The following is a 25,002-nucleotide window of genomic DNA, read 5'->3' on the forward strand; positions in this document are numbered from 1 at the left end:
TGGACCAATAAAGAATGACTCTAATTTGTGTCTTTACATCTGAAGAACTCAAATTAGGTAATTTTCTCCTTATTATTGGAAGTGATTTTACTCTAACACATGACGCTTTGTTAGGCAGAATATCTTTAGCCTCCAAAAGCTTGTTTTACTCTCAAATCCTTTTTTAAAAACAGTAAAACAGATAGATATCTAACTTTTTTCTCCAACCCTCATAATTCCTAATGTCTTATAGATTATTTATTAGTATCTCCTTAATTACTCCAATCAATTTCTAACCCTTTTATTTATAATAGTGATAGTTTCAATCCTGCGCTAATTTCTTGTGTTTTACAACTTAACTCCACTGCATTCAATTGGTAACACATTCATAACCATGCTAAAGACAAATTTCATAAATAGTCTGCCTCACATCTATAATGGTGGGGAAGAGTTGATTCCGTAAAATGGTTATTGCTCTAAAAATATTTTACCTCCTTTTTATGATAACTACTCAACTTCCTCTTAAGTTTTATAAAATGTGGGTATCTTTTATCTAAATTTATTTGAATAACTAAATCTCTCTTATTGGACAAAAATTTTAAATTGCAAAGTTTCATGGGGGTTTTGGTTTGCCAGATTTTCTTCGTTATCAGAAACTGTTTTTTTTTAAAGCAAGGTTCTTTTTGGCTCAGTCACAAAGAGTTTAGTAATGGCTTCTCATTGAGCAAGGTTTGAAATTACCATTACTGTTACCTGCTTTACTGACTTACTCTAATTCTCCACATTACCAAAAAAGGTCCACCATATCTAAATCTACAAAACTAATATTACAGGACCCAGACTCTCTTTTTCAATATCCTAGTTCACATACATTGAATATGTCATTATGGTATAACTCCTTGCCAACAACAAATTTTCCAATCTTGGATAAATGCTGGTATTTTTTACTTAAAAGATAAATATCATAACAATACATATTATTTACCTTTTAATGAATTGCAACAAAAAATTATTTTGAACTGTTTTGTAATTCCATCCATGAATTATTTCCAAATAATGTTCCTCCAAATGTTGCATCTGATTTAGAAATGTACATTCAAATGATAGCTGCTTCCTCACATGTTGTGTCAAAGTTTTATAAAAACACATTGAGCAACTTTACAGGAGAAAATATTAACTCTCTCTCTACTCTTTGGAATAAAGTACTAGGTGTATCTCTTTCTCAAGATTTATGGAAGAAAATATGGATGAAAAATATTTATGGCTGGTTGCCTGTTTCTTTATACCAAATGAATTCCTTCATTTTATTTAATTCTTTAATAACTATTTTAAAGATAATCTATGCAAAGCTTTTAATCCTCCTAATTGTTGGCATTCTAATCTGAATTCAGGCTCGTTAAGACATGTGCTTTATTAATGTAATGTTCTCTCTAACTACTGGAAGAAAATTTGGAATGTTATCACAAAAATCTTTACCATCTCAGACAATCTTTCGTATATGTTTTGATAAGATAAGTGATTTGTAAGTCTATTTCACTTTCCACAAAGTTGACTGATTTAAATAACAAACTTCTAGACTTTCCAGTATCTGCTGCTTTAAAGTTAATTACTACTCATTGTAAAAATGCTTCATTACTATCAATTCATACATGGTGGTCATGGATACTTTTTACTAGAAGAGGGGCTAATTTGACTCTGCAGGATGTAGTTCATAACACACCTACTTATCATTTATTTTGGAAACTGATTGATAGTTATATAGCTTTATATATATATAAATACATTTTAATAATATATTATATAGTTATTATGCAAGACTATTGAGGTTGAAGTAAGTAGCTCTATTAAGATTTACCTGTAAAGGTGTTTTTGTTTATTCCTTTTTATTTTAAATAGTATTTTACAATTGGCATGGTATTTATACATTTATCATTTTAATAATATTTTGTGATCTTCTATGTACTTCTTTTGGTACTCTTTTTTTTATGGTATATTCTCCTATCATAAAAATTCATTAACATATTTTGAACACAAAGAGATTTTCATGGTGTTTGCTGAAAATTCTTTTGAGGGTTCTCTCTTTTGCTGCTGTGATGTTGCTGTTCTGTGCTATTCTATTTATGTGGTCCTTATTTATCCCTGGAGATATGCTTGTCATTTGTGATTTTGAGTTGCTGTGTCCTCTGCAACCAAGCATTTTCTTCAGAACGTTTAAAACTCAGTCACAGCCACTGTTTTAAATGATAACAGCGTTCTAACATATGTACTACTGGTTTTAGGAGTTGGGTTATGCATGTTGCTTTTGTTGGGTACACATGCTTGAGGGATTAATGATTTGTCTTTAGATTGTTTGTGAAATGGATACCCTTTTCTCATAAATTCAACTAGCGACTAGTAGTAAGAGGCTGCCATGAATACTTTGCCACCATGGAGACCAAATATAGAATGTCATTGGCAAACCAGCCATTATTTAACCCATTTTATGGTCTGGCTTAACTGCATAACTGTCACCAGACAATTATGGGAGTATCACTAGACGGAAGCTTTGGCTCCACCCACATGTTGGGACCCAGGAGTACATGTTTTGATTAGACAGAAGTTGTGTGCTTTCATCAAAAAATGTCTTGTCCTTAATGCAGGTGCGATCATTTTGTCTATTTATACATCTGTCTATTTTTTAGGAGCACGACTTGACAATGGAATGCATTAAAGTGTTTTAGATTACTAGAAAATGTACGTTGTTTTTTTTTATGACAGCAGCACAGATGGGAGGTCTTGTTTGTCAGTGCAATTGTCACCTGACCTTTTAACGTACACCATTATCATACTAGTTCTTTTCTTCCACACGAATACATGCTTATTCAATGCTATTTAATTGTAATGGTTCCCATACCATACAACAGTTATTTAAATCCGGACATATTGACTTTGACAATGATTGTCTAAAACATGACACAATTACAACACTGCAGGATGTGCTGGCAAAATGGCTCAGTGAGGTATCCCTCGTTGTATCACAGTGGACTGTAGCTTACATTTCAAATTCAAATATGGTTAACTCTCTCTCCCCAAGTAATCATATTGACGTACAATAAATGTGATAGAAATAACGCCTACGTGTGTGCTTAGACACTGCAGATGTGCTGCAAGAAGCGCTATAAAAACAAGCTGTTACTACTTGTTAATTGACATATTGCGTTGGACCGTGCCATGTAGGGTGGGTATGTCGATCACCGCATAGCATGCTTCGGTGTTAAGGTTCGATAATTCTGACGCGTTTATTAGCATATTTATTACCATTGGCGATCGTTAGCAGTCCTTGTCAGAAAATCCCATTTTAATTAGACAAATACAAACGAATGGAAGCGTTACAGTGTCCTGCAGATATAATTGTTCATGGCAATTAGTACAGATGATGACTCACGCTCCATAAAGCCGACAGTGTGATTTGGGGATGCATTTCTGCTTGTTTGGCATTTAGGAGCGCTGCGGCTCCTTCGGGGCTGGTTGGTGCTGTAGGACAGCAAGTGCGCATTCAAAGTAACTCCCCTCATACACAATGCAGAGGTTCAGGCGGCGAGAATTGTATGTGCCTTTAGCAAAGCCATACAAGATACAAAACAAAAACATTGTATTAAGTCATATTTGAATAGAAAGTACAAGTAATACACTCATAAATAAAAATGCTTTAAACGATGCAAGCGTTGTGTTAAAGAAACTAAATAAAGATCACTACAAACCTTTAAAAAAAATCTATTTAAAAAAGACGACTTACTTGTACAAAATAAATCTCGAAGGTTGTTTTCTTTTGTACCAAAGCTCCACGCAATAACTGCATTCTTTCAAATTCATAGCCTTTATTGGTCTATCCGATGACCAATGTTGTCTCATAAAAGACACACACGGATTGCTCAGTGACATTCTCGTGCATCAGCCACCCAAGGTTATTTTACCAGCAGTGCCTTGATTTCTAGGCCCAGTTGTTGGGTGCTGCATTGCGTATAAAAATAAGAGAAGCAGTCTCCTGCGAAGCCTAATGGCCCAACAATATTTGTGTCAGGCAGCCTATATTTTAACATACAGTGTTGCGCCCTCCCCTGGCCTGGCCAGGGGCGTAACACAGGCCCCGGCAGCCCTCGCGGTGCGAGGGGGCCCCGAGCTGCAGTGGGCCCCCCTCAGTGCAGTACTCACGCCTGAGGGCTCCGGATTAAATCCAGAGAGGGCCCCCCCCTGTGTACCTTCCAGGGGCCCCCCTCAACTTTCGTTACGCCACTGGTCCTGGCATCACCTCGTGCTCAGGGGTGAAATACAGGCCCCTGCAGGGCCCGCAACGCAGGGGAGGGGCGGGGGGAGAGGGGTGGCTCACAACCCTTCAATGGGCCTCGAATCCTTCAGTGGGCTACATTCAGCCAAACACCAATGACAACATTGCAAGATGGCGCTTGATGCTCCGCAGTACTGGGGAGTATTGTGGCTAACACCTGCCTTCCTCTTCGCAGCCAATCTGGCCCAGGAATAGGGCCCCTCACCTCAGACCCAAAGGGACACATCTTGTTACGTTTCTGCTCAGAAGGCTACTGAAACCTAGCCTGGAAGCAATGGCTATTTAAGATTGAAGGTGATATTTATCATGCAGCTCCAAGCTTAGGGACATATTTATCAAATTATCAGGCAGTGAAGTGCAGCAAGTGACCTTGCTGCGCTGCGTGAAAGGGAAAGGGCAGGAACGTGAATAATATGGTGCATACCTGTCTTTTCCCAGTGCGGCCTGTTGCGTGGTGAAAAAGAAACGCACCCCTTTGATAAATATGCCCATTATTGTTTAAATATCACTTCAGATCACACTTGTACCATTTCTACGCTTGAGAAATGCTTGCTAGTATAACCTGGTACTTAGAGGCATATATATGAATGTTTTGCTTCGCCGTTTCACCACGCTAAGGGGCACAAGGGCAATGCAAAACCCGATTCGGATTCATCAAGCCACACAAGCCCACCTTGCAGGCCCTGCATTGTCTGATAAATCCATAGTAATGCAACACAGAGCAAATCACTGTATTGCGTTACTCTGCCCCTGGGAGATGTTCCATAGGAGGAGCCTGGGTGTTGCCAAGCATGGATTTTGGCGCGTTGCCAGATTTATCAACAATGGTAAACTTGGGAATACATCAAATGCTATGCCTCCTCAGGGGAGGTGTAACGAGGAGAAATATGTTTATTTCTCCTAGTTTTTTAAACTGTATTATGCTGCACACATAGAAAGACAATCAGCATTGGCATAGCCAATAGGTCTCGCCTTTGGGACCTTTTAAGTTTTTAGCCATGCAACAGTTGGTGCGGTTGTACCAATGATATTGTGATGCATAACTAAATACTTATAAGGTCACAAAGGCGAGACCTATTGGCTATGCCAATGCTTGTTTTTAGTAACCTTTGAACTGTTTGAGCTAAAATATATTTTTTGTTGTTGAGCACTGCAAATTAAACAGCACTTTGTGGGTTATACGGCAAATTTATAATCATGCAGAAACTAATGCAAATGCAGATTTGAATAATTCAGTGGTTCTTTCCATATTCAGGTCGACTTGTAGTAGCTGTAAACTCTGAGTTAAGAGCTGGCCATCGAGGTGTCTGTGCAACCCTCAGGCCATACGTTCCAATCTGATTGGCTGGCTTTTTGTTTGTTCGGCCTTTCATGCCTGAGGTTGATAAATTGAGGAACTTCTGTTACTTAGAGACATCTTGGAACTTTTTACACGGATATATATAATATGCTATTCTGGACTGAAATAATTACTAACAGATAGCTCAATAGTCTGAACGCTCGCCACTGACATATGTGGTGTTCTGAGGGTATTGGGACCCTAAAATGGGTAAACTGAGTACAACTGATTGTGTTATAATCACATCTGATATCTAGACCACTTAGATGCGGCAGACGTGAAGTTAGCATTATAGGATGGAACATGGTATTAATGTATTTGCTGTTTTCACAATACTGCAAGTAAATTGATACAAGCATATATCATTAAATACAACCATTTTGAAAAATGGGACAAGTGACATTTTGCTGTCAGATTCCAATATACACGTTTTTTCTCTCCCTCCCTCCTGCACAAAACAACACTTCACTCCATTTCTCATTCTCTCTCTATCGCCCTCTGTCACTTGTAATTCTCTAAGAGACTCCCCCTTAGGTACAGCCCTCGTCACCGGAGAACAGACGCATAGCTGCCAAGGTTTCAGATTGCTAGGTGTGACATTTTCAGAATTTGAATGTAATTATCAGTGACATTCAACGATTATGAGTGACACTTTCTCGCAAACAAATATCAAGCAACAGAGATGAGGGAAATATATACATTTCAGAAACTACACCCATTTGAATAACGAGAAACTCTTAAGATTATCTTAAAACTGCTGCAAAGTACCAGAAATTGAAGGGCAGTCCTCCACTCCTCAACAGGTGCGAAAAGCAATACCACATCCTTCTTTGGCTTTCTCCCATGCACATACCACTCCAAAACACCAACTCTCCTCCTACAAAACAATCTCATACACTAGCATAATCTCCTCTCATCTTACACTTTACACCTGCTCGCACTACATTAGCACAGATAATTGACAACGCTCTCTCAGTGTAAAATTGCCATTAATTCAATATTACTAAACCTTCCTAGAGTGATCATTAAATCCAAAGTTTTCCTGTAGACTATTGCTATAACTGGGCACCTGCAGTACTTGAATTTAAAAGGGAGAGCATCTGCACTGCTCAGCAATGCTGTAATATGTAATAGGAGAACATCGGCACTTTGGAGGAGGCAATAGGTATTGTGGAAAATAATTAGCAGCAATGTTTCTATGTTTTTATATAAAGTACTGCCTGCAGCATTTCATAGGTATATGTCACTCCTCAAACTGCAGACATCACTCCATGAGCACGGATTGAGAGCCCCTTCTGGACAGCCCCTAACCAACATTCTCGACTACGCGGTTCTGCTAAATTGCTTATCGCCCTAACTGGTGTTGCTCTGATTGCAGCAGTCGCTGGGCCTCTCTCATCTTTAACCCCTTCGCTGCGGGGGGTATTTTCCCGGTGTGCTACGGGGGAGGGGGGCGCGCACAGCGCACGCACTCTCATGACGAGCTGAGCTCATCATGAGGCACGGCGCTCCTGTGCTCATGACGAGCTCAGCTCGTCACAGGTGCATTACCTGCCGTGGAACGCTCGCACAGCAGGGGAGTTATCCCCGCATGCGAGCGTTCCACGGTTCATGACAAGCTGAGCTCGTCATGAGCACCGGAGCGCCGTGGCTCATGATGAGCTCAGCTCGTCATGAGCGTGGAAGAGGCTAAGGGCTCAGTGCTGCATTAAAGAGTTGACCGTCTGTAGAATCCTCCTTCGCAGCTGCCAGTACAGGTCATTGAGAAGTCACAGGCTATGGTTTGCTGTGCCTTTTCAAGATAGTACAGCACAGTGCTCGCCTGGAGGGACACATGTACCAAGACCATTCCCGGAACACACATGGAGCCAGGGCCGGTGAAGAATGCCCAGATCACTGGAATCTTTGCCTGGAGGCCAGGGCTTGGGAGGCAGTGTGAGCGCGATCTCCTCCACAGCAGAGCAGCACGGAGAGGGCCCAAAATTATAGTTAAATTCTAGTCTGTGCTTTAGTGCTTTAATAAATAAATCAAGAGTCAGCTGAATGGAGCCTACCTAGCCCTCTGCCGCACCACCCTGTGCCTGGAGAGCAGAGAGCAGAGCTACAGGCTCAGTGTCTGTCAGACTGTACATTTAAAAACTATTAATACCTCATTGAGACATGCAGCAGTCTCCGTGATGACACTTTCAGTATTTAATGCAACCTCTCCTTTTCGACCTGGTCCCGTCGCAGGGCAGTGGCATGATGAGGCACTGTGACCAATTGGGTACAGGCAGCACTGCGAGTAGTAGTGGACGCTCAAACGAAAGTAACAAATTCATAACTGCCACCTGCTCTCACTCCGGCCCCACCCGCCTCAGGAGTAACTTAACTTCCAGGCTTTCTCCCCTCTCAGGAAAAGGACATACTGTTGCAGTCATGACACCATGTCACTTGAACCCAAAATCAGTGAAGCAACAGCAGTCTAACTCTCAGCAGCCCCGAGCCTCCCCCCACCCCCAGGCTAAATGTAACTTGAGGACAGCACTTTGCAGCATAGTACAGTGTCAGCCCATAATCTGTCCAGTGCCTCGGCCTTGGTCCCGGGGTCAGCCAGGTCAAAGGTCTGATCATGCCATACAAAACTCGCACCGGGTGTCTCATCTGCTGTCTGCTCGCGTACTGTTGGCCTGCAAAAGTTTCAGGCAGTCTCAGCAGCAGCACTCCTTGGGCAACAAATCATTACACACTCTCATAACTGACGTCGCATGAATCTCGGAATGCGGCATGGACAAGAGTATGTTGTACATGACAGAGCGAGTTGACCGGACCTAGCAGCACCAAAGTGTACCGCAGCAGCGTGAATACGGGTGCTACCAGCTTTCGCTCAGTCTGTCGCTGCTAATTAATAGTAACGTTTCGAGAGAGTCGGTGAGAATGAATAGACAGCTCTGTCAGGCAAGCACTTACTTATATTTGTAGGCCGCCTCCAGTCCTAGCCGCAATGACTCCTCCGGCGGCGGCAAACCGCGCCACCCGAGGATGATTCTTCAGGCCCTCAGTCCAGTCGTCGCGGGATCATGGTGTTGATTACATTTTAGATTTGGCCAATGACTCCAGTCGAGTCCCCGGCCCTGCTCCGCTTCTGACCGACCTTGCCTGTTCCAGGACTCGTGAGGTCACATCCGATCACCTGCCCCCCACGCGGGCCACAGCCTGTAATTGCTAAGGTCAGGCCCCACCCGGGTCTCCGTAATTGGGCTGTCAGAGGCAGTGACTCACTGTTCTACCGTGCAGCTGGCGGGAATTTTAATGCAGGCGGCAGGGCTGATTGTAACATTTGTAGCACACTGACGGATAGGGGATGATTAACTGTTTTCTAGCTGTGCTGCTGCCGGCCGCACGTGAAGTCTGCTGCAGCCCAGGGCGCACACAGGTGTCTGAGCGTCAGCGCGCGCTAGCACCTGGTGTAGCGGGCAGACAGTTTCAGTGCTGTCAGAGCAAAGTGCGGTCACTGGCAAAAGTGCGTGACAATGCATTTCAGTGCGGTGATGCGGAACATCACACCGAAATGCGTTAGCGTCACACCTGAAGCGTGGCACTTGGCAGCCCTGTAGATGATTTGATTTATGTAATGTCTTTTCTGCCTTTCTCTGGTTCTCCGAAGCCTCGCTAAGATAATGTGGCTTTTGCATTTAAAAACAATCCAAATAATATTGCAGTTGCTTAAAAGCAGGGCACCCAGAGCGCACGGATTCCGTGTCCCTGCCTCAAGGCAATAGCTGGATGCCTGCACTAGCCTGTGTTTACAAGGGCCATGTTACTATATGAGTGGGTGACTCCTATTCCAAGGTCAGACATGCTGTGCACAATGTTATTGACATTACTTTTGCTTTTACTCCTCATTAAATGAATATATTGAAAAACGAAAGTCTGCAAATGTTTTAATTATTAAACGTAATGTGGCCATTATTTCAATTTGTGTCGGTACATGATGACAAATGCCATTTAAGGTGTATGTCAAAGGTGTGGTGTTATTATGCATCTGCACTGCTAACATTGTAAAAGTGATTTTGAAAATTAGGCAAACAGTAAGAAACACAAATCACCTTTCTCCTCATGCTTCTAAAAAGCAATGCATCGTAAGACGAAGGTAAAGATCCAATCATTTTACTCTACTCTTCAGACATCATAACCAGTTGCTAGTGGTTCCGCGGTCAGTGGGCTGAAAGCCATCTCACGGGTTGGTTCTCTCCATTGGGTAGCTGGCAGTGTAGTTGACTAGTCACTAATTTCTTTGTGCGTCTGTCTTACAGAAAGCCTTGAAAGCTGCTGCTACTGACCTTGCTGAAGGTAGAAAGGACAACTCACAGAACACCTGTAACTGTTTCCAGACAAGAGAAAGGAAGTGCCCTCCACCATCCGGATTAGGCTACCTAACAGCAAGATGATTGATTGTTCTGGATTTTCAATTTTGGATTATTATTGTTGACATTGTCTCTAAAGTTGAGTTAATGGGGTTATTCATACACATAGATGTGACATACATGCAAATGACTAAATAATGATAAGTGGTGTGCTGTAGAAGCCCTAGTTCTCTTCCTGTTTGTAACTTTATCTGACTGGCTCTCTATCGCAGTCGGCCTGAACTCCGGATTTACCCCGGTCTAGTGTAACCTAAAGTAACCTTTTTGCACTATTAACTTCTAAGCACTGCTTTAGGTTCATTTTTTTTTTTAAATCATCACACCGGTTCTAGGTATTGGATTTTTGTTGTAGTTTTCGTCTTGTGTTATTTATAAAACTATAACCTATATTTGTAACCCTGTGTTGAGTATTTTTGTTGTGTATTCATTGTCTCAATGTATGTGTGGGTTGCACAAATACTTTACACATTGCCTTTGTAGATATAACTGACTGCTCTGTGCCAAACTACCTTAGGGTAAGCACAGATTATCTTCTTATGTATCTATCTTACCCTGACTAGAGTGGTAGAGCTTGTCTGTCCTGAGTGCATACCTCAGCCAACCAGCAACATCATTTCTAACGTGTGTAAATTCAAAACCTCTGAAGCACAGTTCTAAACCTTCTTGGGTACAACAGCATCCTTATGGAACTCTGAGAGTGCACACCTTTGAGTGCCACCCACCTCCTGATGTTCAAGACACAAATGAAAACTCCCCTCTTCCTTCTAAACCTTCATGAATCAACCCACAATTAATTTCAACTTCATAACAATTTCAGAGATGGTATAGTCTCATAGGCCCAGTAAAAACAAAAATGGGATTGGGTCCCTGTGAAGGCCAGGAATGTTAGGATCTAGACTATAGTTATAGAGAAAATGAAACCTCACTGGGTTAAACAGTCGGATAATATTTTAAAAAGAAAATAATTCATCCAATTGCAGGTTTGTAGCATTAGATAAATCACAGAGAACAATTTAGGGGCCATTTCCGGTTGGAAATCGAACCGAGCGACACGGACCGGGAACGGAGTCCGACCGACAATGCCCGTGATGTACAACCGACCCAAACGGAATACAAGCCATACCATCAAGCCGTACAGATACCAGTGAGTCACCCGGAAACGGGACGCGAGTCGCCCCGACCGACACGAACCAGGAATGAACCCGACCAACACGTACCCACGATGTCCAACCCGCACAGTACGATGCAATGTGTTTGAAACAAGACTGACTCGCACGGAGTTCAAGCCCCATGACCAACACGCACAGAAAACAGGGACCTGAAGCAATAGAGACCCCCGCGACCCACGTGTATGCAACACAGAAGAAAGTCAGCGTGAAAGACTTGGAGAAGCCCGCACGAGCCAACATCAGCATCCGAATCAGTCAGAAGAACGTCTCCTACATGCCTAAAAAACACAAAGAAAAAACACAAAAAAGGAACAAGGAAACAATGACAAAGTCAATAAATAATCCCAAAAAAAACTTGGAACAAAGACACACCCACAACTCCACCTATATAAAGGCCAAAAATCACTACCATGATCCTTTGCAAATACAACAGATCAGCCAGCAGACAACACCTTCATACAGCAACCACAGACACACTCACAACTCACCCATCACACAACCTTCACACCATTAGCACCTCTCCAAAAGCACTCTCACATACACCCAGCAAAACTGACACTCGCCCACCCTCACTTGCACCCTCACACACATCACTCCCCACCACCACCCATCACCTTGCCCCCTAAGAAGAATCCATAGTTCACAGATAGTGAGTTAGAAGTCCTGGTAGAGTAAATCCTCCGAGTGGAGCCACATTTGTTTGGTACATTGGTACAAAGGACCTCCATGTCACAGAAAGCAAAGATGTGGGCCATGATTGTGGACAAGTTGACCGCACAAGCACCAACGTTGGGGACAAAGGATGACATCCAGAACAGGTGGTATGATGTGCGCAGGATTGTCAAGAAGCTTCTCGAGAAGGAACACGCCTTGAGTCAGCGCACTGGCGGTGGCCCTGCTGCCAAACCAGTATACTTCAGGTCCTGGGAGGAGAAGGTGCGGGATATCCTACCACAAGAGAACATCCATGGTCTAGCAGATATACCAGTGCCTGGTCGCAATACACACACATCACTGTCAAGGGGACAGTGAAACCATGCACTGATAGCAAAGCCACAGTAACTAAAATATAATCATCCCAAGATGTGTATGCTGGTCAGACAAACACAATACCTGCCATCTCATCGTGATTTTTAACTGTGTCATGACATGTACAAACCTACCAACAAATAGAGCAAGGCAGTGGCAGAGATCTAAATAAACACTGTCAGACATTTTGCCACCACAAGCACTACCTCACAGTGAAGCTAACAGATAGGAAGGAATAGTTGGTATGCTGGTGAAGTGAGTGTATCCAAAAGCATGATGGGGTTTGTAGCCACAGATAATGCTCCCCCTCCCAATCGGCCCATTAAGACCTCTCTGAACCATGCTGACATCACAGGGAGTGGAAAAGAACTGACAAGATGGCTGACACTGGGTTCTGCTGTGGGGAGCACAAGGCCCTGGTCGATCTTGTGATCCAATCAGAAGCAGGACACCACTGCCTGACAACCTGAAAGCCAACTTGCACCCCCTTCAATGGAAGCACGGTTCATGGTAGAATGTCTGGCTTGGTGGGAAGGAGGACTGACAGCTCTGACCATACTTACCAGCATGTTTCGTCACACACACCCCTCGACACAAACTACACATAACTCACCGGGGATAATGCATTGCCTCACACTCGAATGACATATCACCCAAAGATCCACCACACTGGGTTCTGCTGTGGGAAGCACAGGGGCTCCTTTTGGACTTTTAGACAAACAAACACCGGGACTGCACTGTCAGCCATCTTGTTAGTACAGGCGCATTCCTTCACAGGGAAGCAGAGTCAAAAGGAGGGAAGTATGGGCATGCTGGGAATGGGGGTGTAGCCAAGAGCATGATGGGAGGTGCAGTCATTGACAATCCCCACCCACCTACATGACCCAGAAAGCTCACACTGAACCATGCTCACCTCACAGTGAGTGGAAATGGACTGACAAAATATCTGACACTGAGCTCTGTTGTGGGGAGCGCAAGGCACTGCTGGGAACTGGGCACCAACAAACAACAGGACAACACTGTCAGCCATCTTGCTATTGCTGTCACACTCCCTCACAAGGAAGCAGACTCAAAAAGAAGGAAGTATAGGCATGCTGGGAAGGTGGGTGTAGCCAAGAGCATGATGGGAGTTGCAGTCACTGACAATCCCCACCCACCTACATGGCCCAGCAAGCTCACACTGAACCATGCTCGCCTCACAGGGAGTGAAAATGGACTGACAAGTTGTCTGACACTGGGCTCTGTTGTGCGGAGCATAAGGCCCTACTGGGAACTGGGCACCAACAAACAACAGGACAACACAGTCAGCCATCTTGTCAGCACAGGTACACTCCCTTACAGGGAAGCAGAGTCAAATGTTAACAGGGGTGACACACCTGTGTCAGCCACGTGATGGCCCTTGAGTAGCAATGGCCCTGTACAGTCAAATCCATACATGAGCTGGTCATGCACACACTTTGACATGGACATTGAAATGCTACATGTTGGCTAGACAATGTGCCACAACAATATCAATCTCTGTCCCAGACAACTTAGGACAATGCAGTGTACAGGCACGCATCCTGACGTACAGGTGCAAATGTCATGTATGCAACCATTGATGCCTGTAGGAACATAACTCACATTGTGTGTCTCTTTAAAAACACAGGTGGTGCTGGGGACACAGCAGCCAATGAAGATGAGTCCATGTCCCAGACTCCGGTGGAGCCTGAGCTCTCTGGTTTGGATCGGTCTCTGTCCTCTTCGGATGATGAAGAACAACCTAGAACCTCCAGTGTGAGTCAGCATGCAGCACCAGTAGTACAAACATCTGCACCCCCTGCACCCACGCCTATAACATCTGGCAACAGACCCAGCACCCTCACCAACAAGGACAGACCAAGGACACAGAATTCCAACAGCACAGGGCCACCGTCCACCCAGGAAGCTACGGACAACACCACCAGTAGCAATACCCAAGGGGGCCCAGGGTCACGTGTGTGTGTCACCACAGATCCTGCCCATGTGGCTAGGGGTGGTCGGAGGGGTGCTAGGCAGAGGTCATGGCTTGCAGATGGGTCTGGACTGCATGATGACTCCCAACTGCTATGCATCATAGATGCGTACCAGGATAGCACCGGAGGATTCGGCCAGGTAGTGAGGATCCTCAAGCACATTCAACGGGAGCAGGCTGCCCATCATGCTCGCATGGAGTCCAAGTGGGATCAACTTACTGCGGTGCATAAGGACATACTGACATGCCTCCGCCAGGTCAGCACCAACATGTCCACACCTCCCTGTGTGCCCACAACATCTGTTGCTGCAAGATCTGCAAATGCCACAGGGAGGCAGGATGACTCTGGTGGAGAGTCCTCTGCACCGCAGACGCCTGCACCTGAGGATCTCCGCTGTAGAAAAAGAGGGGTCATTCGAAGAAGGACGAGTGAGACACAGATGGCCATGCACAACCCCCAGGAACACAAAACCTGTTCTGGATTTTGTTCTTTGTGTGAAAACCGTTCACCTTATAACCCAACTCTCCAACATGACATGGAAGGTTCATGTTGGTTTGATGTAGCAAATAACTGTGGACTTTACTCTGGATATTTCAGCTACCAAGACTTCCAACTCATCTGTGAACTTTGGATTCCAAACCTAATGTACAGCATCCACAATCCTGTGCTCTATATCCACACATGTATGTAAATAAACTCACTATTACACTACACTTGCCTCAGTTGTGATTCAAACTTGGTATGTGTCATGGAGATGATGACCTGCTAAAGAACACAGTGCATGCTAACTACTACAGCAATGTGATTACCGTTATGTGAGTCATTTTGATTTTGACACATATGAGGGAGACATACCACTGGGGCACCACAACACATACTCACCATGGCCATGTAACTCATCGTCTACAAAGATGTTGACCAGAAATACAGTGGAATGCAGAGACACCACAACTATCCACAGTCAGTGGTAACAAGCCCACAGGAGAGGTAAGCAAATGCCAGTCAGATGTGTGAAGATAGACACCACACATAACTATGTGAAGCACAGGTTCATTACACATCAGCAACATGTTTATTTCACAACAGTTGCAAGGTAATTCCAAGTGACAGTGGGCACACGGTCACCAAGTGTCAAAGAATTGAGGTTCAGGGGTGTGTGGTACATCACTTGATGGGAATCGACAACTTCCACCCTGGGATTGAATTCTGGGTGTTGGGGGTCAGAGTTGACCAAGCAACAGGCAAAGTTCCCCGGGAAGGACAGACATAAGACACAGTCAAAAGCACAGCAGAACAGGATAGAAATGCAATACACATGCACAAAACATCTCACAAGAAACCCACACAGAAACAAGTTAGCATGTCGACACTATTGTGGACTACAGACCATCTGACAGGACATCACTGCACGCATCCAGTCAAGTAGCACACAGACAAACTCAAACAACAACTGAGCAGCACAAACACATTTCAGGCTAACTCAATACATTGACATAAAAACTTTGTAAACTCACATTCAGGTGAAGAAGTTGTTGATGAGCTGTGTGCGGATATCACCCTCATCATCATCATCACTGGCATTGTGGCCTAGGCCAGGATCCTCCACAGGTGGCGGATGTAGGTCATCATCATCCTGGATGAAAGGCAACTTCTTCCGCACTGCCAGGTTGTGTAGCATGCAGCATACTATGATAATTTTGTACAACTTTGCAGGCTCATATAGGTGGGCCCTTCCGGTCTTGTCCAGGCAGCAGAAGCAGCTTTTCAGGAGACCAAAGGTCCACTCGATCACTCTCCTGGTCCGAACATGTACCTCATTGTAGCGCATCTCGGCTGCTGTCACAGGGTTTCTGAGGAGTGTCAGCAACCACAGCATGTTGGGGTATCCAGAGTCACCTACATACAAAGAGTTGCACATTAGATGAGTTTTGAAAGAGTGTGGAATACAACATTACCAAACACACACAATGGTAAACAGTCAGTACACACCGACAAGCCAGGCACGCTGGTTTGGCATCTGTGACATCATTGTCACAATGCGACTACTCCTCATGATGTAGGCATTGTGGGCAGAACCGGTGAAACATACACATGTCCGCTATACATACCACCAGAGCATTGATGGAGTGGAAATGTTTCTTGTTCCGGTATGTCTGTTCATGTGCCGTGGTGGTACCAGGGCCACATGTGAACCAACAATAGATCCAATGACGTTCAGCATCCTCGCCAGTGTATAAAAAGCGTCCTTTATATCAATGAGTTGACCTGGGCTAGGAAACTTGATGTACAAGTCAAGGAAATGCAACATCCTCACCAAAACATCACGAAGCACATGGCTGAACATAGTTTGTGACATCCCACCAGCAGTAGCCACAGTGTACTGGAAGGTACCGGTAACAAAGAAGTGAAGGGCTGCCATTACCTTGGACCTTTAGGTTCAGTGCTGTAGGGTATGTCCGGCCAGGCAGCAGATGTGGAGCCAACTGCTCCGCCAACTCCTCAATCAGTTGCCTGGTGAAGCGGTAACATCAGATAAACTCGCAGTCCACCATGCTTTCAAGGTCTGGGGACAGTCTATGGACTGCTGGTGCCCTGCAGTACAGAGATGGGCAAAGGAAGATTGTACATTTATCCACCCATGTGGCAATGACCAAGCAAAATATCACATGATACATCATGACAATACACAATGAACTGAGGTGTGTGCTGTTGGGTATGGACACATATGTCACCTTCATGCCCATCATCTCACATATCAAGCCAACATGTGTACATAAGTTCCATGGAGTGCAATGCCAAATCATTGGGCTGTGTCACAGTACCTATGTACAGCTGTCACATTCAAAACACACACCACAGTGACAAGTGAGGACTGATGTCTCCCAGGCATAACATCTCTATGACAGGCAGATACCCATGGTCCCTGTATTGCCACATAGACACTGGCATGACATGGCGTATCATGTACAGTCTCACAGGTAGTGGCCCCTGTTGTCTCTGAAGGCCATACATGGACGTCTCTGAGACACACACACAAGAACAATGTTGATGCACAAACCACATGGATGTGGAGATTGACTCCCATTGGGCACATGGAATCAGAGACATCTGAGACACAACATGCACACAGACTGTGGGTGTACATCAGAATTGTGGCTATGGGTCTCGCTGTGACTTACATACCATCCCACCCTGGACTCAGGGTGTAGGTGACAATTCATACACATATCCAAACTGCCACTGTGTCCATGACTCATGCCCATAACTGAACAGTTGCACATCACAGTGGTAATGTGCACAACATTCAAAGGATTCTGTTCCCATGAACCCGTGCCCACCCTGGGAGTGGCTGGACCAAAGTGCCCCACAACAAACCAAATGTTGCCCCCATACACACACAGGTAATGCAGCCTTGCATGTCATGGAATACAGTGTGGCACATGCTGTGGTGTTGTAGGTGGTACAAAAGGGGGTGGCTTGGTGAGCAAAATAGCGATGGATTAAACCCAGATCTGTGACTTGGAGTGAATGTTTTGCCATTGTGCAACATTCCATCCATCATCTTGTGTGTTTTGCTGTTCACCCTATGTGGGAAGGGTATGCCCAGATGTGGGTCCAGTGCTCACTACGCCACTGTAGTCAAGCTATCCTGGCTAAAGACGGCTGATAGCCAGAAACCGGTCCTAGGATGCTTGATTCCGGTCCAGGGTAGACATGGCTTGGTAGTTCGGGCTCGACTGTTCCCATGAGGCACAGGGTCAAAACTGATTTGCATATAGCCATGTCTGAACTGCGGTGGCTTGGTGAGCAAAATAACGATGGATTAAACCTAGATCTGTGACTGGGGGTGAATGTTTTGCCATTGTGCAACACTCCGTTGCATCCATCTGTCCTGCATCCATCTGCAGAGGTCGCTCCCACCACGCTCCTCACCAAGCCTCCTGCGGTATCGTAGCTTGTACCCACGCTTGTGCCTACGCTTGCCTGCACTTTGTTTTCCAGCCTAACGCTAGCGCTATTGTGCCTGCGCTTGATTAGCGTTGTTGTTGTATGCGCTAGGACTGTATCCTCGTTTGGTGCGCTTGTTGCATATTTGCTGCCTTGGCTGTTTTTTGTACCGACTAGACCGGCGACCCTGCCCACCCCAGCCCGTCGTCCTCACTTCCGCTTTGCCTGCCATCTTGTTGTTTTGTCCCTGCCTGCAGCTCCACCCCGCATCCCGCCTCCCAGCTGACCACCCCTCCCACAACAGAGTAAAGACTCGTATCCCCCAAGGAAGCGCTGTGACTGTCCTGCATCCATCTGCAGAGGTCGCTCCCACCACGCTCCTCACCAAGCCTCCTGCGGTATCGTAGCTTGTACCCACGCTTGTGCCTACGCTTGCCTGCACTTTGTTTTCCAGCCTAACGCTAGCGCTATTGTGCCTGCGCTTGATTAGCGTTGTTGTTGTATGCGCTAGGACTGTATCCTCGTTTGGTGCGCTTGTTGCATATTTGCTGCCTTGGCTGTTTTTTGTACCGACTAGACCGGCGACCCTGCCCGCCCCAGCCCCGTCGTCCTCACTTCCGCTTTGCCTGCCATCTTGTTGTTTTGTCCCTGCCTGCAGCTCCACCCCGCATCCCGCCTCCCAGCTGACCACCCCTCGCTCCGCCCCCTCCACTAACTACTTATGGTAGAGCTTCTGACGCGCAGCGTCCAAGCGCAGCGACCGCGCCCCATTCGCGCCGAAGGTGCGCCAAAGGTAAGCCCGTCTGCGCCCGTCCGCGCCTGGACCACGCCCAGCGCCCGTCCCCCTGCTCTATGCCGCTCCCAACCCCCCAGAGTAACTTATGATGCCGCTACTCTCCTCGCCCTCAACGCTGGACGCACCCCACTTTGCTGCGAAGCTACCCCAGGACGTACCCACGGCCCATTCTCCTGCCTCTCCTGTAAGTTCAACTGGGTCAGGACCCTCACCAAACACACTTCCTCCACACACAGCTCCGAACCCAATGACTTGAAATGCATCCTACTGAACACCCGCTCGGTCCACAGACATGCAACCGAACTCTGGGACCTAATCGACACTGCGTCACCTGACATCGCCTTCCTTACTGAAACGTGGATGAATGCATCTTCTGCCCCCGACATCGCCATAGCCATACCGGACACTTACAAGATCATTCGAAAAGACCGCACCAATAAAAAAACTGGAGGAGGCATCGCCATCGTCCATAGAAACACCATCAAAATTACAACCAGCTCTGACGTAAATCTCGCAACCGCCGAACACCTCCACTTTCAGATCCACACCGACCCCAGGACCACACTTAGAGGAACACTCATCTACAGGCCCCCAGGCACCCGATCTCAATTCAGTGACGACATCACTGACTTCGTCAGCCCGCACGCCCTCGCCTCCGAGAACTACATTCTTCTAGGAGACCTCAACTACCACCTTGACAACATTCACAACAACAACACCACCACCCTTCTGGACAACCTGTCCAATCTCGGACTCAAACAACTTGTTGACACCCCCACTCACATAGCCGGACACACGCTCGACCCTATCTTCACCTCCAGCAAGCACATCTCCTTCGATCATACTACAGCCCTCCACTGGACGGATCATAGCTGTGTTCACTTCAGCTACAAAACAACCCTGACCCACAACCGTCTACAACCCATTCCCCGAAGAAAATGGAACAAAATCTCCACCGAACAACTCCTCACATCACTCAGCCAAAACATTCCCACCCTGGCAACGGACCCAGACCTAGCGGCCACCAACCTCAGGCAATGGATTACCCACAGTGCGGACGAACTAGCACCCCTGAAAAAACACCAGTCGAAATCATCCAGCAAAAAAGCTCCCTGGTTCAATGATGACCTTAAAAAATCCAAGAAGACATGCCTCACCCTGGAGAAGAATTGGAGAAAAGAACCAACTTCAGACAACATGGACTCCCTCAAGACAGCCACCCGCAAACACCACCAACTGATCCGATCCGCCAAGAAATCAGCACTTAAGAACCGTCTCGACAACAATTCTCATAACAGCAAGGAACTCTTCAATATCGTCAAAGAATTCACCAACCCTCCCGCAGCATCCAACGACATCACTAACTCCCAAGACCTCTGCGATGCACTATCCTCCTTCTTCTACAACAAAATTGCCGACATCCACAACAGCTTCAAGAATACTCCCAATGACCAACTCACCCCACCCACTTCAGATCCCACCCCTCCAACTAACTACCTCAACTCCTGGAACCCAATCGCCACTGAAGACACTATTCGCCTCATGAACTCAATCCACTCTGGCTCACCTTCTGACCCCTGCCCCCACTTCATCTTTAACAAAGCTGCCTCCATCATCGCTCCCCAAATCCGCGATGTCATCAACTGCTCCTTCGACTCCGCCACCTTTCCAGAAATATGGAAACACGCCGAACTCAGCGCCCTTCTGAAAAAACCAACAGCAGACCCCTCAGATCTGAAAAACTACCGACCCATTTCCCTACTCCCTTTCCCGGCCAAAGTCATCGAGAAAGCCGTCAATAGCCAACTAGCAGCCTTCCTTGAATCCAACAACTCCTTGGATCCCTCACAGAACGGCTTTCGAGCCAAACACAGCACCGAAACCGCCCTCATTGCGGCGACCGACGACATCCGAGCACTCCTGGACAGCGGTGAAACAGTGGCCCTCATTCTACTCGACCTCTCCGCCGCCTTCGACACTGTCTGTCACAACACCCTCATACAACGCCTCAACAACATCGGCATACAAGGAAAAGCCTTGGACTGGATCATCTCATTCCTAGCCGGGAGAACACAGAGAGTCCGACTCCCCCCATTCTACTCAGAGCCCACCGAAGTCATCTGCGGCGTACCTCAAGGCTCCTCACTCAGTCCCACCCTCTTCAACGTCTACATGAGTCCCCTCGCCTCCATCGCACGTCAACACAACCTCAACATCATCTCCTACGCCGACGACACCCAGCTAATCCTTTCCCTCACCAAAGACCCCAACACCGCCAAAAACAACCTTCACGAAGGTATGAAAGAAGTAGCCGAATGGATGAAACAGAGCCGCTTAAAACTCAACTCAGACAAGACGGAGGTGCTCATCCTAGGATCCTCCCCCTCAGCTTGGGACGACTCCTGGTGGCCTTCCGCTTTGGGATCTGCGCCCACACCCACAGACCATGCACGCAACCTTGGCTTCATTCTAGACTCCTCCCTCTCAATGTCCAGACAAGTCAACGCCGTATCGTCCTCCTGCTTCAACGTCCTTCGCATTCTCAAAAAGAACTTCCGCTGGATCCCCCTCGAAACAAGAAAGACTGTCACCCATGCACTGGTCACGAGTCGACTGGACTATGGCAACACACTCTACGCCGGAATTACAACAAAATTGCAGAAAAAACTCCAGCGCATCCAAAACGCATCAGCGAGACTCATATTAGACATCCCGCGTCAAGAGCACATCACCGGTCACTTAAAAAACCTCCACTGGCTTCCCGTCAACAAAAGAATTACTTTCCGCCTTCTTACCCACGCTCACAAGTCCCTTTATAATCTAGGACCCGAATGCCTCAACACCCGACTGTCCTTCTACTATCCCACCCGCCAACTAAGATCATCCAATCAAGCCCTCGCCGCAGTCCCGCGCATCCAAAAAACCACCATGGGTGGCAGATCCTTCTCGTTCCTAGCTGCCAAGACCTGGAACTCACTCCCCACCCACCTCCGCCTTACTCAGAATCACATCTCCTTCAGAAAAGAACTGAAAACATGGCTATTCGATAAAAAGTAAACCCCTCCCTCCAGCGCCTTGAGACCTTCTGGGTGAGTAGTGCGCTTTATAAATACATGAACTTGAACTTGAACTCCGTCCATCATCTTGTGTGTTTTGCTGTTCACCCTATGTGGGAAGGGTATGCCCTGACGTGGGTCCCGTGCTCACTACCCCACTGGAGTCAAGCTATCCTGGCTGAAGACGGCTGATAGCCAAAAAACGGTCCTAGGATGCTTGATTCCGTTCCAGGGAAGACATGGCTTGGCAGTTCGGGCTGGACTGTTCCCATGAGGCACAGGGTCAAGAGGGATTTGCATATGGCCATGTCAGAACTGGGATGGCTTGGTGAGCAAAATAACGATGGATGAAACCCAGATCTGTGACTGGGGTGAATGTTTTGCCATTGTGCAACATTCCGTCCATCATCTTGTGTGTTTTGCTGTTCACCCTATGTGGGAAGGGTATGCCCAGACGTGAGTCCCGTGCTCACTACGCCACTGGAGTCAAGCTATCCTGGCTGAAGACGGCTGATAGCCAGAAACCGGTCCTAGGATGATTGATTCTGGTCCTGGGAAGACATGGCTTGGCAGTTCAAGCTGGACTATTCCCATGAGACACAGGGTCAAGACTGATTTGCATATGGCCATGTCTGAACTGGGGTGGCTTGGTAAGCAAACTAACAATGGTTTAAACCCAGATCTGTGACTGTGGGTGAATGTTTTGCCATTGTGCAACATTCTGTCCATCATCTTGTGTGTTTTGCTGTGGTGTTGGATCTAGCCCTGATCTCTTGACTGGGTGAGAGTATTCTGCTTAATTCAGAGACTCTGTCCATCACCACCCCTTGTTGTAAATATTTTTGTCCACCCTAAGCGTGGAAGGGTATACTCAGATGTGAGTCCCTTGCTCATTGCACCATCAGGATTCAAGCAAGCCGGGCCGAAGACGGCTGAAATGCCAGAAACCGGTCCCCGGAAGCTTGTTTCCTTCCCAGTGTAAGAATTGGCTTTTGTAGTCTGGTCTGCCCTGTTCCCATGATGCACTGGGCCAGGGACAGACTAATTTACATACAGCCAGGTTCTGAAACTGGGATGGTGCAATGAGCTAAAAAACGGTGTTGGATCTAGCCCTGATCTCTTGACTGGGTGAGAGTATTCTGCTTAATTCAGAGACTCTGTCCATCACCACCCCTTGTTGTAAATATTTTTGTCCACCCTAAGCGTGGAAGGGTATACTCAGATGTGAGTCCCTTGCTCATTGCACCATCAGGATTCAAGCAAGCCGGGCCGAAGACGGCTGAAATGCCAGAAACCGGTCCCCGGAAGCTTGTTTCCTTCCCAGTGTAAGAATTGGCTTTTGTAGTCTGGTCTGCCCTGTTCCCATGATGCACTGGGCCAGGGACAGACTAATTTGCATACAGCCAGGTTCTGAAACTGGGATGGTGCAATGAGCTAAAAAACGGTGTTGGATCTAGCCCTGATCTCTTGACTGGGTGAGAGTATTCTGCTTAATTCAGAGACTCTGTCCATCACCACCCCTTGTTGTAAATATATTTGTCCACCCTAAGCGTGGAAGGGTATACTCAGATGTGAGTCCCTTGCTCATTGCACCATCAGGATTCAAGCAAGCCGGGCCGAAGACGGCTGAAATGCCAGAAACCGGTCCCCGGAAGCTTGTTTCCTTCCCAGTGTAAGAATTGGCTTTTGTAGTCTGGTCTGCCCTGTTCCCATGATGCACTGGGCCAGGGACAGACTAATTTGCATACAGCCAGGTTCTGAAACTGGGATGGTGCAATGAGCTAAAAAACGGTGTTGGATCTAGCCCTGATCTCTTGACTGGGTGAGAGTATTCTGCTTAATTCAGAGACTCTGTCCATCACCACCCCTTGTTGTAAATATTTTTGTCCACCCTAAGCGTGGAAGGGTATACTCAGATGTGAGTCCCTTGCTCATTGCACCATCAGGATTCAAGCAAGCCGGGCAGAAGACGGCTGAAATGCCAGAAACCGGTCCCCGGAAGCTTGTTTCCTTCCCAGTGTAAGAATTGGCTTTTGTAGTCTGGTCTGCCCTGTTCCCATGATGCACTGGGCCAGGGACAGACTAATTTGCATACAGCCAGGTTCTGAAACTGTGATGGTGCAATGAGCTAAAAAACGGTGTTGGATCTAGCCCTGATCTCTTGACTGGGTGAGAGTATTCTGCTTAATTCAGAGACTCTGTCCATCACCACCCCTTGTTGTAAATATTTTTGTCCACCCTAAGCGTGGAAGGGTATACTCAGATGTGAGTCCCTTGCTCATTGCACCATCAGGATTCAAGCAAGCCGGGCCGAAGATGGCTGAAATGCCAGAAACCAGTCCCCGGAAGCTTGTTTTCTTCCCAGTGTAAGAATTGGCTTTTGTAGTCTGGTCTGCCCTGTTCCCATGATGCACTGGGCCAGGGACAGACTAATTTGCATACAGCCAGGTTCTGAAACTGGGATGGTGCAATGAGCTAAAAAACGGTGTTGGATCTAGCCCTGATCTCTTGACTGGGTGAGAGTATTCTGCTTAATTCAGAGACTTTGTCCATCACCACCCCTTGTTGTAAATATTTTTGTCCACCCTAAGCGTGGAAGGGTATACTCAGATGTGAGTCCCTTGTTCATTGCACCATCAGGATTCAAGCAAGCCGGGCCGAAGACGGCTGAAATGCCAGAAACCGGTCCCCGGAAGCTTGTTTCCTTCCCAGTGTAAGAATTGGCTTTTGTAGTCTGGTCTGCCCTGTTCCCATGATGCACTGGGCCAGGGACAGACTAATTTGCATACAGCCAGGTTCTGAAACTGGGATGGTGCAATGAGCTAAAAAACGGTTTTGGATCTAGCCCTGATCTCTTGACTGGGTGAGAGTATTCTGCTTAATTCAGAGACTCTGTCCATCACCACCCCTTGTTGTAAATATTTTTGTCCATCCTAAGCGTGGAAGGGTATACTCAGATGTG

The 25,002-nt window shown here is 46.5% G+C and overlaps 1 protein-coding gene and 1 long non-coding RNA gene across 15 annotated transcripts in view; both read right to left on the bottom strand.

Annotated features, from left to right (window-relative positions):
* The window catches only part of LOC144826311 (uncharacterized), a 1,506,634-nt gene that overhangs the window by 1,115,019 nt on the left and 366,613 nt on the right, over nt 1-25,002 (bottom strand). The gene's annotated exons all lie outside the window — the stretch shown is intronic.
* LOC144826310 (uncharacterized) overlaps nt 1-25,002 on the bottom strand; it is a 64,791-nt gene that overhangs the window by 8,984 nt on the left and 30,805 nt on the right. Inside the window, exon 1 of one of the 2 annotated variants that reach the window (XM_078684652.1) lies at nt 15,755-15,874. The exons of the other annotated variant lie outside the window; for it this stretch is intronic. Coding sequence (XP_078540778.1) covers nt 15,755-15,821 — 67 coding nt within the window. The 5' untranslated portion in view covers nt 15,822-15,874. Of the gene's footprint in view, nt 1-15,754; nt 15,875-25,002 lie in introns of those variants that run through there. 2 annotated transcript variants of the gene reach the window in all.

Source organism: Lissotriton helveticus, chromosome 3_2 (genome assembly GCF_964261635.1).
Source record: "Lissotriton helveticus chromosome 3_2, aLisHel1.1, whole genome shotgun sequence".
NCBI classification, from domain to species: Eukaryota; Metazoa; Chordata; class Amphibia; order Caudata; family Salamandridae; genus Lissotriton; species Lissotriton helveticus.